General features: G+C 43.5%; 1 protein-coding gene across 1 annotated transcript in view; it reads right to left on the bottom strand.

Annotated features, from left to right (window-relative positions):
- The window catches only part of JAK2 (Janus kinase 2), a 338,166-nt gene that overhangs the window by 30,170 nt on the left and 291,458 nt on the right, over positions 1 to 16,538 (bottom strand). Inside the window, exons 20-21 of the mRNA XM_077475037.1 lie at positions 7,204 to 7,328; positions 4,165 to 4,337 (exon numbers count right to left, since the gene is read on the bottom strand). Of these exons, the coding sequence (XP_077331163.1) occupies positions 4,165 to 4,337; positions 7,204 to 7,328 (298 nt within the window). The remainder of the gene's footprint in view (positions 1 to 4,164; positions 4,338 to 7,203; positions 7,329 to 16,538) is intronic.

Raw genomic sequence — 16,538 nt, 5'->3', positions numbered from 1 at the left:
GGTTGAACGGGTGCACCTCTAAACTTGACTTCAGTCTCCAATGCTCTTGTCTCCCCCCTCTAGTCCATATAATTTCTTTGGGCTAGCTTTTGCTTTTAAAGGGAAACTCTACACTCCATTCTCCAATGCTCTCGTCTCCCCCCTCTAACCCCTTGGATTTCCATGGGCTAACTTTCGCTTTTAAAGGGGAACGCCACACTCCACTCCATTCTCAAAAGGCTGTGAGCTGCCTTCACCAATCCAAACCACATCCTTTCTCAGAGCATACAACAGGGTCAGCTAGGAAAGGAACGAAAAGAGTGATCGTTCAACCCCCTCTTGAACCATACAAGGCCACGTGCACTCAACATAGCTGGCTGCCTTTGGGGCATGTTGGGCTCAGCCCAATAACAAGCAGCTGCAGCCTAACCCCCCACACACAAATCCAGCCTAGGATTGTGTGGAAGAGGCCCTTGTCCCCCTGAATATGGGAACAAGGTGGTTGACTTTTGGGGTGCCCAAGCCCCTCCTGCCCCCAAGCATGCTCCCCCCTTTCATGGGCTGGCTTGCTATGTGTTTGGCTAGAGGTTTCCTAGTTTTTGGGAAGGGTACAATATTTTTTTTGTTTGGGGTGGGATTTTTCACGTGGGGGTTCTCATTTTAAGCCTTAACAGACCCAAATGGCCTTGTATGTATTGGGGGTAGAGGGGCAGGCTATTTTTTGTTTCATGTTAAAATTTTGCAGCTACAATGTAGATTTGTAACTTTTCTCTAAAGCCGTATATCTTTGAAGCAGCATTTTGGATGCTACAGATGCGCACTTTACAGGCTGTGTAAGCACCCCCCAAGTTACTAGCTTTTAAGTAATTTAGCATTTTTAAAAACACTTCTCCTTGTTTCAAATTGGTGACATTGATATCTGTCCCTCAGGATGGGAACTGGGCCCCCATACACATCTTAAGGCCAATAACTAGAAGATCAGCCAGACAAGTGGGGACTAGCAAAATTCACAAGTCAATTCCCGTAGACTGAGATGGTATTTGTTGTATAACTTTTGCCCATGTTAGGCTCCTTGTTTGGCACCCCCCGGACCGGGGGGTGTTTGTCCCATCTGTAATTTTGTAGCATGCTGGATGATGTACTTAATTTTGGACAGAGGGTGGCTTATTTTGTGCTAGCTCCATTTGAGTTGGTGTGGAATAGCACTTGGATGTTTCTGGGCATGCTCAGAGAGTGTGTTTTCCTGTTCGTAATTTAAGGACATCCTTAAAGCGATAATAGACCCGCAGATATTTTTTTTTTATAGCTAAAAAAAGCTGTCCAAAATACAAAGACAGGTGCGACTTAAAGCACCTGTGCAAGATGAATGAAAACCTGCAAACATGGCCTGTTGTGGGTACTTGAGGACAGGGTTGAGAACCCCCGATTCAGAGCACCAAGCTAAAATCAAGTTTAAGACAATCCTATACTAATTGTGGGCATTTGAGGGAAACCAAGTGAGTGTTAAAACCCCTGCGTGCCTTTTTTAGGTTGGGCTTTGTGTACCTTTTCTTAAAATTGGCTTCACTTCCTGTCACATAGCCAAACAAAAAGTGAGGGTAAAACCCTACCAATGTCTTTCCTTGGGGGGGACACAGGTCAATCTAACTAGTGTCCCCATTAGGCAAATTGCACTCTAGCACTTTTTTGTGTACACCCCACATTAGTAGGTATTTGGGGTTTATTAAAGGCAAATCCACTGTGCAATACAAGTGTACTTTACAGGCAGCACAGTGGTGCAGTGGTTAGCACTCTCACCTAGCAGTAAAAAGGGTCGCTGGTTCGAATCCCAACCACGACACTACCTGCCTGGAGTTTGCATGTTCTCCCTGTGCCTGCGTGGGTTTCCTCTGGGTACTCCGGTTTCCTCACTCAGGTTGAACTGGACTTTATTCAACCTTACTAACTATGTAACTATGTACTCACTGTAAATCTGAGGGAAAGCACTGGTGATTTTATCATTCAATCATGTAGAAGCAAACCTTTTTCTTGCATGTCCCCCTCGGATCTCCAGCAACTGCACTTCCAAGTGCACTTGTAGTGCAAAGTGGATTTGCCTTTGGTAAATAAACCCCACAGTCCAAAATACTTAATAATTTGGGGCGTACAGAGATGTGACAGGAAGTGAATTTGAAGGAGAGAGTGGCAAACTTTGAGAGTTGTCTTCACCCTATCCGAGGTGCAGAAATCCTTAAAAACTGACAAGACTTCTAATCCCTCTGCACTCTATGCCTCAAGCTAAAATAAGAAAGGATTTCATTTAGTTTAAATTTACAAATGCACATTCCTAACTTCAACTGTGATGCATGTCAATGGCACACCTTATTTGATTGAAAACACCAGTTGCCTTTCACTAGAAACATTTGTTAGTCCAGTCCTGGAAATCTGCATCTGCTTTACTATTTCCCTAAAATTGGGTTCCTGCAGCTAGATGTGCCAAATGCATCTAGATGCGCGACTGCTGTGTATGTGAGATGCGCGACTGCTGTGTATGTGAGACGCGCGACTGCTGTGTATGTGAGACGTGCGACTGCTGTGTATGTGAGATGCGCGACTGCTGTGTATGTGAGATGCGCGACTGATGTGTGCGCAGAGTTATGTACTGTGGCGCATATCTGGTTCCCAGTAGTGGTGGCCAGCACACAGGAATGACATCACGCTCCTCCAGGAAGTTGCCTGTACTGCTGCCAATTTCTTCCCACGACCATGCCTCACTCACTGCTTTCTCAGGAAGTTATGATCCTTACTTGCAATTTCAGAAAAATCAAGATTTTTTTATTTTTATTTTAACATGGGGTTGCATTTGTGTAGGTCCCCAACACACATTCATACATATTAGGGCCAATTTAGACAGGATCCGATTTACCTACCAGCGTGTTTTTATAGTGTGGGGGAAAACTGGAGAACCTGTAGGAAGCCCACGCAGGGAGAACATGCAAAATCCAGGCAGATGGTGTCGCGGGCGGGATTTGAACCAGCAACCCTTTTTGCTGCTAGGTGAAAGTGCTAACCACTACACCACTGTGATGCCCAAATATATATCTATAGATGTAGGTTCTTGTGTCCACGGGCAGAGAGAAGATGGATAGATGCCACACTCCCAATTCTGGAGACATAATAACGGTATAGCACAGGAGTCTTCAAACTACGGCCCTCCAGCTGTTCAGGAACTACAATTCCCATCATGCCTACTCATGTCTGAGTTTTACAATGCCTCATGGGATCTGTAGTTCCGCAACCACTGGAGAGCTGTAGTTTCCGGATAACTCTTACAACTGCGCATGTGTGAGTCCCGCAGCACTTTGTGAATGGCCAGCTTGTCTTCTGGGACACACACAGGTCCCAGAAGACAATGGGTGGGCTCACCGCAGAAGAGGACGTGACGTCATGGGCCTCGGCCCGGCTGAATCGGAAGTACTGTTGTACTTCCAAAAAAGGTACTAAAGTGAAAAAAAATTTTTTTTTTCAATATCCAAAAACGAGGGGTGGAGAGGTGGTATTTCGTTTAAAACCACCTCTCAAAAGTGAGTGGAACGCTTGAACTGAACAAGCTGAAGTTAGAAGCCGATTGGCTACTATGCACAGGTGCACCAGATTTTGTACTTTCCAGTTTTAGTAAATCGACCCCATAGGGGCATATTTATAAAGTGGCAAATGTGACGTTGCCCAAACATTCACTGGTGGCGAATCAATAACTTATTTATAATATATACTCCTGGAAGATTCACCTGCAGTAAAATGTTTGGTGGATGTCAAATTCAATTCTTTATTATTATGTCCCATAATAGAGCTCTTCTGCAATGAAAAGCTTTTCTGCTTGTCAATTTGTGCTGTCCTTATACGAGGTGCAGAATGCAAAATGGGAAATCTTGTGATACCCACTTATCGAAGGCAGGTAATTAGTTATTTATCTTGCATTGTCAGAATTTGGCATTGAATACAAACACCAGTTTTCATTTTTCTCACCCATTTTGTCTTCAATACAAAGCCCTGGAGCCAAATTCTCCTTCAATTTATTTATTTCAGTTATACTTTTTACTACTCACTTTCAGTCCACAGCTGTATATAAAAGGTATACCTCAATGATTAAAAAAAAAAAAAAAAAAAAAACATGTCTATTAAATAGAACTGCAAAAGTTAACCTACCAAAAAATAGGGCTTTCACCAGGCTCTTTAACCTTGTAGTATTCCTTGTCTTGTGGTAATACTTTTGTCAATCCAAAATCTCCAATCTTTACTCTGTTTTCATTTTCAACCAAAACGTTTCTAGTGGCCAAGTCTCTGTGTATATACCGTTTAATTGTAAGATATTCCATACCCTGTAAAAATAAAATATATGTTTTAACAACTGCCAGGCTGCAACTGTATAGCAGTTCATCTAAACAAATAAAAAATTCAAGGTTCAATGATATCTTCCCAGAGGTTTCAATGGCTTTCCCTTGGCATTGCAGTAGTAGTTTTTCCTATAGAATGGGGCATTCCTCTAGCCTACCAATACCGACATGGGCACCCTTCTCTTGTAATCTCTCTAACCCAATTATGACTACATGGTATGTGTTACACAAAATCACACATATACCACCTCTGGCTGTTTCTCTTCTTGCAAGGATACAAAGATGCTGCAGCCATCAGAAATGTAAAGTTACCCAAGAATAAAAAAGCAGAGCAGGTGTCAAAATAATAGCAGCGACCAAGTAGAACAACCATACTGAGAGCCGGTTCACACAGGGGCGACACGACTTCCAGGACGACTTTGTGAGGCAACTTGGAGACGACTTTAACACGATTTAAACACGTCCCTGGGGCGACTTGCAACACGACTTTAAGTCGCCCCAGGCTAGGCGACTTTTGCCGTGGCCAATCAGAGAATGAGTTCTGAAGGGGGAACAAATTTATGAAAAAAATTCGGAGGGGGAACCCACGCCAAGAGCATACCAGGCCCTTAGGTCTGGTATGGATTCTAAGGGCAACCCCCTATGCCGAAAAAACGGCGTGGGGGTCCCCCCCAGATCCATACCAAACCCTTATCCGAGCACGCTACCCGGCCGGCCAGAAAAGGGGGTGGGGACGAGCGAGCGCCCTCCTGAGACGTACCAGGCCGCATGCCCTCAACATAGGGGGTGCCTTGGGGAAGGGGGTTCCGCGCGCCCCCCCCACCCCAAAGCACCTTGTCCCCATGTTGATGAGGACTAGGGCCTCTTCCCGACAACCCTGGGCGTTGGTTGTCAGGGTCTGCGGGCGGGGGGCTTATCGGAATCAGGGAGACCCCTTTAATAAGGGGCCCTCCAGATCCCGGACCTCCCACCCTATGTGAATGAGTATGGGGTACAATGTACCCCTACCTATTCACCTGTGAATAAAAATGTACAAAAAAAACACAACACACAAGGGTTAAAATAGTTTATTGCACAGCTCCGGGGGTCTTCCGTCTTCGGGGGTCTTCTCGCCGGACTCCTCCGCTATCTTCTGCTCTTTTGCTAGCTCTTTCACTAGCGGATGAGCATGGCTTTCTTCGTCGCCGCCCTCTTCTTCCGACTTCGGGGGTCTTGTCCCCCTCTTCGGTTCTTCTTGCCGGGCCACCGTGCCTTCTTCTAGCTCTTCAAGCGGTGGCCCGGTCTTCTGTCGCCGCTGCCTTCTGTTCTTCTCTTCAGGAGATGTTGCCTCGTCGCTGTCTCTGCTCACAATGACGGGGACGCGGCGTGCGGCGACTTATATAGGGACATCACCGGAGAAGAGAAGAACAGAAGACAGCGACAGAAGACCGGGCCACCGCTTGTAAAAGAGCTAGAAGAAGGCGCGGTGGCCCGGCAAGAAGAACCGAAGAGGGGGACAAGACCCCCAAAGTTGGAAGAAGAGGGCGGCGGCAAAGAAGAAAGCTGGGCTCCTCCGCTAGTAGAAGAGCTAGCAGAAGATAGCGGAGGAGTCCGGCGAGAAGACCCCCGAAGACGGAAGACCCCGGAGCTGTGCAATAAACTATATTAACCCTTGTGTGTTGTGTTTTTTTTGTACATTTTTTTTCACAGGTGAATGGGTAGGGGTACATTGTACCCCATACTCATTCACATAGGGTGGGGGGCCGGGATCTGGGGGCCCCCTTATTAAAGGGGTCTCCCGGATTCCGATAAGCCCCCCGCCCGCAGACCCCGACAACCAACGGCCAGGGTTGTCGGGAAGAGGCCCTTGTCCTCATTAACATAGGGACAAGGTGCTTTGGGGTGGGGGCGCCGTGAGGCCCCCCTTCCCCAAGGCACCCCCCATGTTGAGGGCACGCGGCCTGGTACGGTCCAGGGGGGGGCGCGCACTCATCCCCACCCCCTTTCCTGGCCTGCCGGGTAGCGTGCTCGGATAAGGGTCTGGTATGGATCTGGGGGGGAACCCATGCCAAATTTTTTTTTCAGCGTAGGGGATTCCCCTTAGAAGCCATACCAGACCTAAGGGCCTGGTATGCTCTCGGCTCTTAGCGTGGAGTTCCCTCTTGAGAGCTGATAATTCTGGCAGAGTCGCCTCCATATAGACGGAGATCCGACTTGTAGGCGACCTCCATTGAAATCAACGGGTACCAGTAGCCTACAAGTCGGATTGAAGTAGTACAGGAACCTTTTCTGAAGTCGGAGCAACTTCATTAGTGTGCATTAAGACGGCTCTCATTCACTTACATTGATTTTTACATGTTGTCCAACCTGAGGCGACCTGAAGTCAGATCTGAGTCGCCCCTGTGTGAACCGGCTCTGAAGGTTTATAACCAAAACTTGGGAAGGAAGCAAACTTTTTTAAGTAGTGGCAGACATTTCACAGGTAATGTGGTCATTTTTCCTTGGGCAAATATAAGCTGCTGAGATAAGCTAACCACCGATTTTAAAAGAAACACGTACTGTAAAAATACCGAAAAGTTATAGCTGAAAATGCTAACTAAGTGGCTGTCATTTTCTGATGTCCTGGCCTGTAATGTGTATGAAGATTAAGACTACTGACATTCAAATCATGTTGTTTCTGAATCTGTGACTCAGACAGTACTGCCTTGAGAGACTACCCAAAAAAAAGTAGTATCCATACTGGCATTTTAGGATATTACAAAATGTATCTCTTAGTACAGGTTTCCTTCAGTTAATATTAAGACAATGTCTGCCTAGGCAGGCTATTGGTTATACACAATAAAGGAAATATACAGTTTTATGTCAATCCTACCTTGCATATCTGTGAGGAATATTGAAGAAGTTTTTTAAAATCCAGCCTTTCCCTGTGCTTTTGCAAGTAGTCTCTTAGACTTCCATATGGTAAATACTCCATTATTAGTCTAAGATTTCTACGACCTTGTAAAAACAAAAAAAATTGTAATTTTTCAGTTTTTGAGGGGAAAAATATAAATATACATTTTTACATGTTAAAAACCATAAGCATTGAGAATATAAAAACACATGCAGTAAATTTAGCTGATCTGAATAACAAAACCTGTAGTGAATAATAATAATAAAAAAAAACAATCAGCACAATTAGCCAATAATGCATGTTAATGAACTGATGCTACAGTGGTGGATGAGTGCCTCGTGGCACACTTCATACGTTATGGCTACTCAATTACCTAGCTCCCCCTATTTACTAAAAGAGCACGGCATACTCCTTATGCCATATTATGTCTGTAATGCTATCAAAAAACGCTTATACATCATTATCCAATCCAGAAACAGCAACAGTTTTAGGAAATCTTGTGCCCCTCTGCTGGAGGATGTCAGTCCCACAGCAGCAGAACAATAAACAGCTGCCTGCTGCATAACTAATTTTTCAGATTGTTATAATTGTATTACCATATACAGTGGCAAAAATTAAGTTGATCCCCTGCAGATTTTGGAAGTTTGCCCACTTACAAAGAAATTAAGGGTTTATAATTTTTTATTATAGGTGTATTTTACATTATAGAGACAGAGCATCAACCAAAATTCAGAAAAAACATATAATACAAATATGTTATAAATTAAGTTGCAGTTCAGTGAGTAAAATAAGTATTTGATGCCCTACCAAGCAACACTACTTCTGGCTCTCAGAGACTGGCTACAGTATGTGCTCATGTGGCGCACAGATTAGTCCTGCTAATTTAAGAGGTGCTCCTGTCCACATAATCTCTTTCTTCCATTCAAACCTCACTATCATGGGCGAGACCAAAGAGCTATCAAAGAACATCAGGGACAAGATTGTAGACCTGAACAAGGCTGGAATGGGCTACAAGACCATCAGCAACATCCTTGGTGAGAAGGAGACAACTGTTGGAGCGAGTTTTCAAATACAAAATCATTATCAATTGCCCGCAGTCTGGAGCTCCAAGCAAGATTTAGCCTCCTGGGGTTAGGATGATCATGAGAAAAGTGAGGGATCAGCCCAGAACTATATGGAAGGAGCTTGTGAATGATCTCAAGGCAGTTGGGACCACAGTCACCAAACAATACATTGGTAACCCAACATGCTGCCATGAAATTTTGCAGTGGCCGCAAGGTCCTCCTACTCAAAAAGACACATTTACAAGCCCATATGAAGTTTGCCAATGAACTAAGTGAATCAGGGTAGGATTGGGAGAAAGTGCAGTGGTCAGATGAGACCAAAATTGAGCTCTTTGGCATTAACTCAACTCGCCATGTTTGGAAGAAAAATTCTGATTATGACCCTATGAACACCATTCCTACAGTCAAGCATGGAGGTGGAAACATTATGCTTTGGGGCTGTTTCTCTGCTAAAGGTACAGGGCGACTTTGCCGCATTGAAGGGCTAACGTACTGGTCCATGTATTGCAAAATCTTGGATGAGAACCATCTTCCCTTATCCAGAACATGAAGAAGGGTGTTCCAGCTTGACAATGACCCAAAACCTACCACCAAGGCAACAAAGAAGTGGTTCAAAAGTGGAAGTTTCCCATAGTTAAGATTCTGGAGCTGCTGAAGGAGGACACAGTTTTTGTAGCTGCTGACTTTTAATAATATACAAAAATGGCTAGAACTCTGTTTTAAGGACGTAAAGTGGCCTAGCCAGTCTTCAGTATTAATCTTATAGAAAATTGATGGAGAAATCTGAAACTGAGTGTGTTAATCTGGTAACCAACCACAAGAAACATCTTACCTCTGTGCTTGTCAACAAGGGTTTCTCCAATAAGTACTAAGTTATGTTTTGCTTGGGGATCAAATACATTTTACTCACTGAACTGCAACTCAATTTATAACATTCGTGTTTTTTTCTGGATTTTTGGTTGAAATTCTGTCTTTATCATTTAAAATACATGTATGACAAAAATTATAGACCATTCATTTCTTTGTAAGTGGGCAAACTTACGAAATCTTCAGGGGATCAAATATGATTTTTTTCTACAGCTTACCTGTAAAATCCTTTTCTTCATCATACATCACGGGACACAGAGCAGCCATTACTATATGGGTTATACACCACCTACTGGTTAATGGATACTGGTATAGCAAACAAGAAGGTCTCCCCTATAAAACCCCTCTTACACAGGAAGTACCTCAGTTTTGTAGCAAGCAATAAACTTCTTAAACAAGAGGGGAGGGATCTCTGTGTCCCCAAAGCAATGCCCCGACACCATCACAGAAACTGCCACTATTACTGTTTGTAATACGCTGAGACCAAAGGCAGTCTCCTCCATGTTCTTGACATCCACCTGGTAAAAACTCTGTGGATGTATAAATAAAAAGACCAAATAGCAGTCTTGCACACCTGGATCACTACAAGAAAATGGCCGCTGGTCGTCTTTGTATAAAAGCACCAAGAAAATGGCCACCGGACAACTAGAAAATGGCTGACAACCATGCTCTGCATAAAAACTACAGGAAAATGGCCGCGGCCGTCGGAAAATGGCGGCAGCACATTCGGAGGTAAAATTAGAGATGCACCCGACACAGAAAAAGGGACAGAAAAATATCAAAAAATGACCCAAACAGACAGCGCACCCCCTGCCAAGGTTCAGAGGCCCCCCGGCCCAGGTACATACCCGCACCTCATGCCCAGTCATGCAGCGCCCCCCCCCCCCCCCAGGGGGAGAAGGGAAAAAAAAGGGACAGGGAGAGAGGAAAGGGAGAGCGGGAGACCCCCTAGTCAACCTCCCAGGGAATGCCCAGCTGCTCTATCCTCCTGAGGCAGGGAGAGCTGTACTTACCCGTCCGGTCGGAATAGCTGGACACATTTCACTACAGACCCATCACCCGAGCAGTAAGGGGTGACTGCAGGCCACGGCACACTGTGACACAGACAGCAGTAGCCCAGTCATATGTGTACTCTGGAGCATATAGCTCACCGGCCACCCCTGGAGCAGAAGGGGCATATCGTGGATGACCCAGCGCGTAGCTAGGGCCTGCTCACGCTTGATGGCCAGGCTGGGGAGACTACAAGGATCTATATTATCCAGCCTATCACCCAGCCGGCTGTTGATAGTAGATCACAGGATCAAAATCTTGTGGAAAAAAAAATAATCAAAAATTCCCAGGACCAGTGGTCCCTTCAGGGAGCCAAAACTGCAGGAAGCAGGCTGAGGGGTTATAGACAGAGGGACCACCCCCTGGGTGGAGCTATGCAGTCTTACTGTTTTTACATGTTCTGCCTAGTCCTCTCCTGAAGGTGGCATGATAACCCTACGGTCAATATTTAAAGGAGCTGTGTCCGTCAACGAACGAAAGAGAAAAAACAACACATGAAGATATGCGTCATTGATGGCTATGGACCCCGAAGGCAAATAAGCACATATGCATGTAGTCCCAAGCAAATAAGCACATATGCACGTAGTCTCAAGAAAATAAAATGAGTAACATATGCAAGCAGTACGAATGATAACATGACAGTATGCGTGGAAGCATGTAAGCATGTGCTTATAAAAAAAACATGAATGCGTGCATCCATGTAAACACACATTTATGCAATATGCATCAATGGAAACATGCATTTACGCAATAAGCAAGCATGCGTTTATGCAACATATATTACCCAACACGTATCTATGCAAACGTGTCTCTTTAGGAAACATGTATCGTGTATCTTTATGCAAACATTTATAACCACGTATCTTTATGCAAAAACATGTGTTTTTACACAAACGTGTTTTAGCAACCATGCATTTTAGCTAGATTGCAAGCATGCACCTACTTAACTGCACTTGGCTCCATACTAGTCCTGCATGATTTAACCAAGCACATATGCATCCAATGCAGCCTCTATGCTGTTTCAGGACAGCAAAATAAATAAAAAATTAAACTTCTGCAGACCAAACGCGCACTATAGTGGAGATGCAACTCCTTAAAACGCACCCATGGTCATGTTTTCCAAGCGTGTATATTTAAACATGCATTTAGGCAACAAGTTTGCAAGCATGTATACCACGCTGCACCTGTCTATCGAGCGGTCAACTACACTTTCAATTAACTGCTAACCATCCAGGGGTGTATGGACTTACAGTTGTATAGTCCCCCCGGATAAGCAGTAACTATGCAGCATATAATCACGACTTGTTTGTCACACAGTTCTTCCATAGTAAGAACTCACTTTGCTAGTATCCATGGGCTTCTATGTCTCCAGAGTCCCTGCTGAACCCATTGCCACATGGCATCATGGCCGCCCTTCCACTTCCTGCCTTTATAAAAACAGGCCATACTGAGCGAGCTTGCGCCCTCCAGTGGCTGGAGAAGATACCGCAGACCACAACTAACAAGTACATAGCATGATTAAAGAGCCCACTGCCCCCAGTGGCCACCGGGAGAACAGACAGTCAGATCTCTCACTCTCTTTTTTTTTTTTTTAAAAGAGAAACTACAAAAATGCAGACTTACCATTCTTGCTGCAGGACTCTGAACATAACAGGAGTCCAATCTTCACCCATCACAGCAGGCTTTGTCAAAACCTTCAGAGACTGGGTCCCCCTCTAATCTGGTTCCCACTACCCTGGACCTGTATAGAACCCTGTAGGAAAGCACCTTGGTCAGAACAAACACTGCACAGGGTTCCATTACACAGGGTCCAGCGCCATAAGGCTGCATTACAGGCAAAATCTTGAGGAATCTTCTCTCCATCCAATGAGGCGTGGGTACCATCGATTTTGGCTGATAGCTTTTTCGAATGGATCAGATTGAAGTCCATGATTCTTAATAGAACTGTCCAGACCTCCAAGTATGCTCCAAGATCACATGTCACATCAGTGAGCATCCACCCAAAAGACACTGGCGAAAAAACTGAAGCACTTCCTGTCTAGGAGGGGTGATATAGGGGAGGACTTCTTGTTTGATTGATTTACCAGTGTCCATTCAGCAGTAGGTGGCGTATAACCCATATAGTAATGACTGCTCTGTGTCCCGTGATGTACGATAAAGAAAATTATTTTCCCCTACTGTGTATTACAATATGGATTTTATGCCACATTTTCCATTTAACAGCTGCATATATAAATATAAAACATAGAAACTGACCATTTATTGATACACATAATACACACTGCTTTTTGCATTTCTTCTAGGCTAACCCAGCCTCATAATATTTGCTATTCAAAACCATTTCTTCTGCAATAGTGACCTGATCAAAACGCCAAACAACCATACATATCTGTAGAAACAAGTCAATGCCAACCATGTCTACTGCTGCCTGTAACCAACCAGCAACAGATCACTATAGGAGCATTCTACTGTTGCAGGGAGAGGCTGTACAGAGCTGAAACAGACTTGCAACATCACTTCACTTCCTGTTTGAACACAATGCAGAAGCATGATGTTTACATTGCTTGGTGGGGAGCATTCTGTAGAAGGAAAAGAAGCCCAGGAGGTGAATGTTTCAACCTCTAGAATTAGTGCTTTTCCTCATCTGTCACTGACACCTGGTGGTTCCAGAACCAAACCTAGGTAGCACCCACTTGAGCCACTGTGTCCCAGTGTTGTGACAAAATGGCACTTAGACAAATATCCACTTGAGTACAGTACCAAGTGCCCTTTCAAAACTGAGCTAGGACAGTAGCTAAGAAGTCTTTAAAGGATGAGTTCAATTTAAAAAAATAAAAATAAATACACATTTTTTTTTACAGGTAAACAAAAGGGAATTTATTATTTTTTGCAGTAAGCGCCTGTAAAACATTACACCAACTCCTGAATACTGTTAGTGTATCTGCTTGCATCCCATATGGATAAACCAATACTCCCTGACAGGAAGACTCAATGAACTACCACAGTGCCGTGGTAAATCATTAAGGGCTGCTACAAGCCACGGAGGATGTAGTTCATTCAGACACACAGAGCTGCTTTCAAACAGTGACAGCTACTATGGGGTAACTGCTGCCACGGGGAGAAGGGGTGGCTGCAGCACTGGGAGCACATTACATGTTCCCCCCTAAAATTGGGTGGAACGTGTAACATGTTCCCAAAGATATACTTATCCTTTAAGAACACCAGTGGGGTTGAACAGCACAATAGTCCAAAAGATAAAGCTAGGCATTACTGTCCTTGGCAATAATGAAGGTTTTTGCCAACAGATAATTTAGTTTATTTTTTGCATTCAATCAGCGCACTGATCGCAAAAAACTGACCGAATTTCCCCAGCCCCACATTTGATTCAGTAGACTGACTTCTGTACAAACAGCCTGCCTATACATGGATTGAAATTCTGCTAGTCCTTGGCTGATCCAGTCGAACTTTGATCCATGTATGGCCAGCTTTAGTTCATTTAGCGTTGTTAAGTGGTCTTAAGTCCTCACACAGATCAATCCCAGTCTACGCTACACCTTATGCCGCCATAATAAAGCTCTATCCATTTTAGATATGGCTATAATATAGCAGGCCATGGAAAAGTTTAGTGGCAAAATAATGTACTGAGATAATACATAACATTTTGTTATGTATTACGTATGTGTTATGTGTTTTTGTTTGCTGCCTTGACATACAGAAGTTAAACCAGAATTCTATCAAAAACAAAAAACATTAGTTCAGTAAAAGATAAATGAAAAAAAAAAAAAAAAAAAAAAAAACAGCTTTTGCTGCAGTATTCATTCAATGCAGAGATTTCCCCAACAGTACTTGTTTCTGCCACAAGATGTCCTCAGTATTATTCAACCCAACTGCTTTGACTCCAGGCTGTCATGAAACCATCAGAGCCTGTAACTGGTGACTCAAAACAGAAGCATCACAGTGATTAACTTATATATCTGTCACTCTGCTTTCTCTATGAGCATGTTCCTTATCCGCACAAACTGAATGGTGCCTTGTGCCGTTTCTTGCTCTCACACTCCAGTCCTGCTTCACAGGGACTGAAAGAGACTGCTAATAGTTCAAATTCAAGAACTTACACTGCCTGCACATTTAATGATGATGTATTGATGGTTGCAGGGCTGTATTTATGTGTGTTTTTTTATAGTTGCCTAAAGTTTGGTCTTAACACCTTCCCACCTGGCCTATAGCAGAATGATGGCCAGGCAGTAGCTTCACCGTTCTGAGTGGACGTCACATTATGTCCTCTCAGAAAGTGCCACAAAGTAGTGATCTGTCACTAGCTGTGGCCACCGGCCACAGCCAGTGAATGATCAGTGTACCGACTCACTGCCATCGTTTTCCAAAAAATGATGACAAAAAAATCACAACCTAAAAAAACTCGCCATGCCTCTTACTAAATACCTTAGACTGACTACTTTCCAAAAAGGGTCATTTGGAGGGGTATTTTTACTATCCTGGTATCTTTGGGTCTCAAAAAAGGAGGTACCGTATTTGCCAGTCTATAAGGCAACCCGGCATATAAGACAACCCCCTAATCTTACAGGACAAAAACGCTTTTAAAACTGTACTTACCGTATAAGACGACCCGGCTTTCGAGGCTTCATATTTCTTCCTTCTTCCTGCTGGAGCCAATCACGGCGAGCGATGTATTCTATTAATGAATACAAAGCCTGCTTGGATTGGCAAAGGCTGTAACATCATCAGCCCGCGCCGCTCTGACTCTCCAAGCCAATCAGAGCAGGCTACAGAGTAGCCTGCTCGGATTGGCAGAGGTCGTTACTCAAATCCGAGCAGGCTTTGTATTCATTTGAATACATCGCTCACCAGGATTGGCTCAGCGGTATATACTGTATGTAGCCGAAGCTACATACAGTATTACCGAACACCCAGCCGGCATCCGAGGGGCTGACCCGGCGTATAAGACGACCCCTGCTTTTTGGCCAATTTTTTTACATGCAAAAGGTCGTCTTATACGCCGGAAAATACGGTAGGCCATCAGTACATCAGGACTGATCAATTTTCAGATATATACTAGACATGTGCACACTGAAATATTTCGTTTCGGAATTTGGTTTTTGCCCGAAAAATACATTTATTTAGCTACTCCCGAAATTCGTTTTAATTTATTTCGTTTTTCGTAAAAAATTTGTCCGAAAATCCAAATGAATTAAGGTGGAATCTGTCATTGAAGGCTTATGGTGTCTGTCAAATGTTCAAAGAAGATTCGACAGAGCAGCTAAACTGTATGACTCCATATAGTTTAGCTGCTCCGTCGAACCTTCTTAGAACTTTGAACAGACACCATAAGCCAAAGATTGGACGTTTGTATGTTTTTCGCTGCTTTGTCGAATCTTTGTGATTCATGTTGAACGTATATAGTTCAAACTGAAAATGGACTGGTAATAGTGATCACTGATCAGACAGGTAACAAGATAGGGTATATAGAATCTATATAGAATCTCAATCTATAATATAGAATCTAGAATAATAACTCCCCCCCAACACGGGCAGCCTCTGAGGCTATCACAACACTAGCAACACTAGTTAACAACACTAACACAATAGCAGCAGATTATTATGAAAAAGTTAAGTTGAACTGTAGCTTGCTTCACTATTGTTCTGCTTCTGTGCTTATGCTTAATTGCTAAATAATTTAGGTTCTCTGACAAACGGACCAGCTAAGATAAAGTCTTCTGAAATGATTCAGTGTGTGTGTCTCTCTCTGCTAGCAATTGTAAGTAAGTTGGCTGTACGTGTGTACTTAGTTCTAGATATTTTACTGCTCCTCCTCTTTAGTTACAATCAGCCAATAACATTCATTATTTTTATTTTACTTCCCCCACCCAATTCCAGCAGCGATCTTTTCTCTGTCTAATCTTTTCTCTCCAAGTCGAATAATCCTGGACTAATAGAGGTAAGGTTAGGTACATTCGACCACAGGTTAGATAGACACAGATTGTTATTGTCAGCGTCATGTCGAATCTCCCATCTATATCGAACTGTTGTCACAAAGAAAATGAAAAGAAAGCATTTATTTATGTCAGATCTTTCGTTGTTCGGATTCTGCACTTTCATTATCGTTTGTTAAAACAATAATGAAAATACCTGAAATTGGGACGAAAATGCATTCGGACGAAAACGAATGCACATGTTTAATATATACCATAGCTTGTAAACTAATTTTCACACAGACTAAATCATATACACTGATTTGGGTTCTTTTCACCAAAGAAATGTAGCAGAATACATTTTGGCCTAAATTTATAAAGAACAATTATTTATTTGCAAAATTTT

The sequence above is a fragment of the Lithobates pipiens genome, unplaced genomic scaffold, assembly GCF_037356315.1.
Source record: "Lithobates pipiens isolate NorthernLeopardFrog02 unplaced genomic scaffold, aLitPip1_a1.2 Scaffold_13, whole genome shotgun sequence".
In the NCBI taxonomy this organism is placed as follows: domain Eukaryota; kingdom Metazoa; phylum Chordata; class Amphibia; order Anura; family Ranidae; genus Lithobates; species Lithobates pipiens.
Note: the sequence above shows the minus strand (reverse complement) of the source record. Positions and strands in the feature narration are given on the sequence as shown.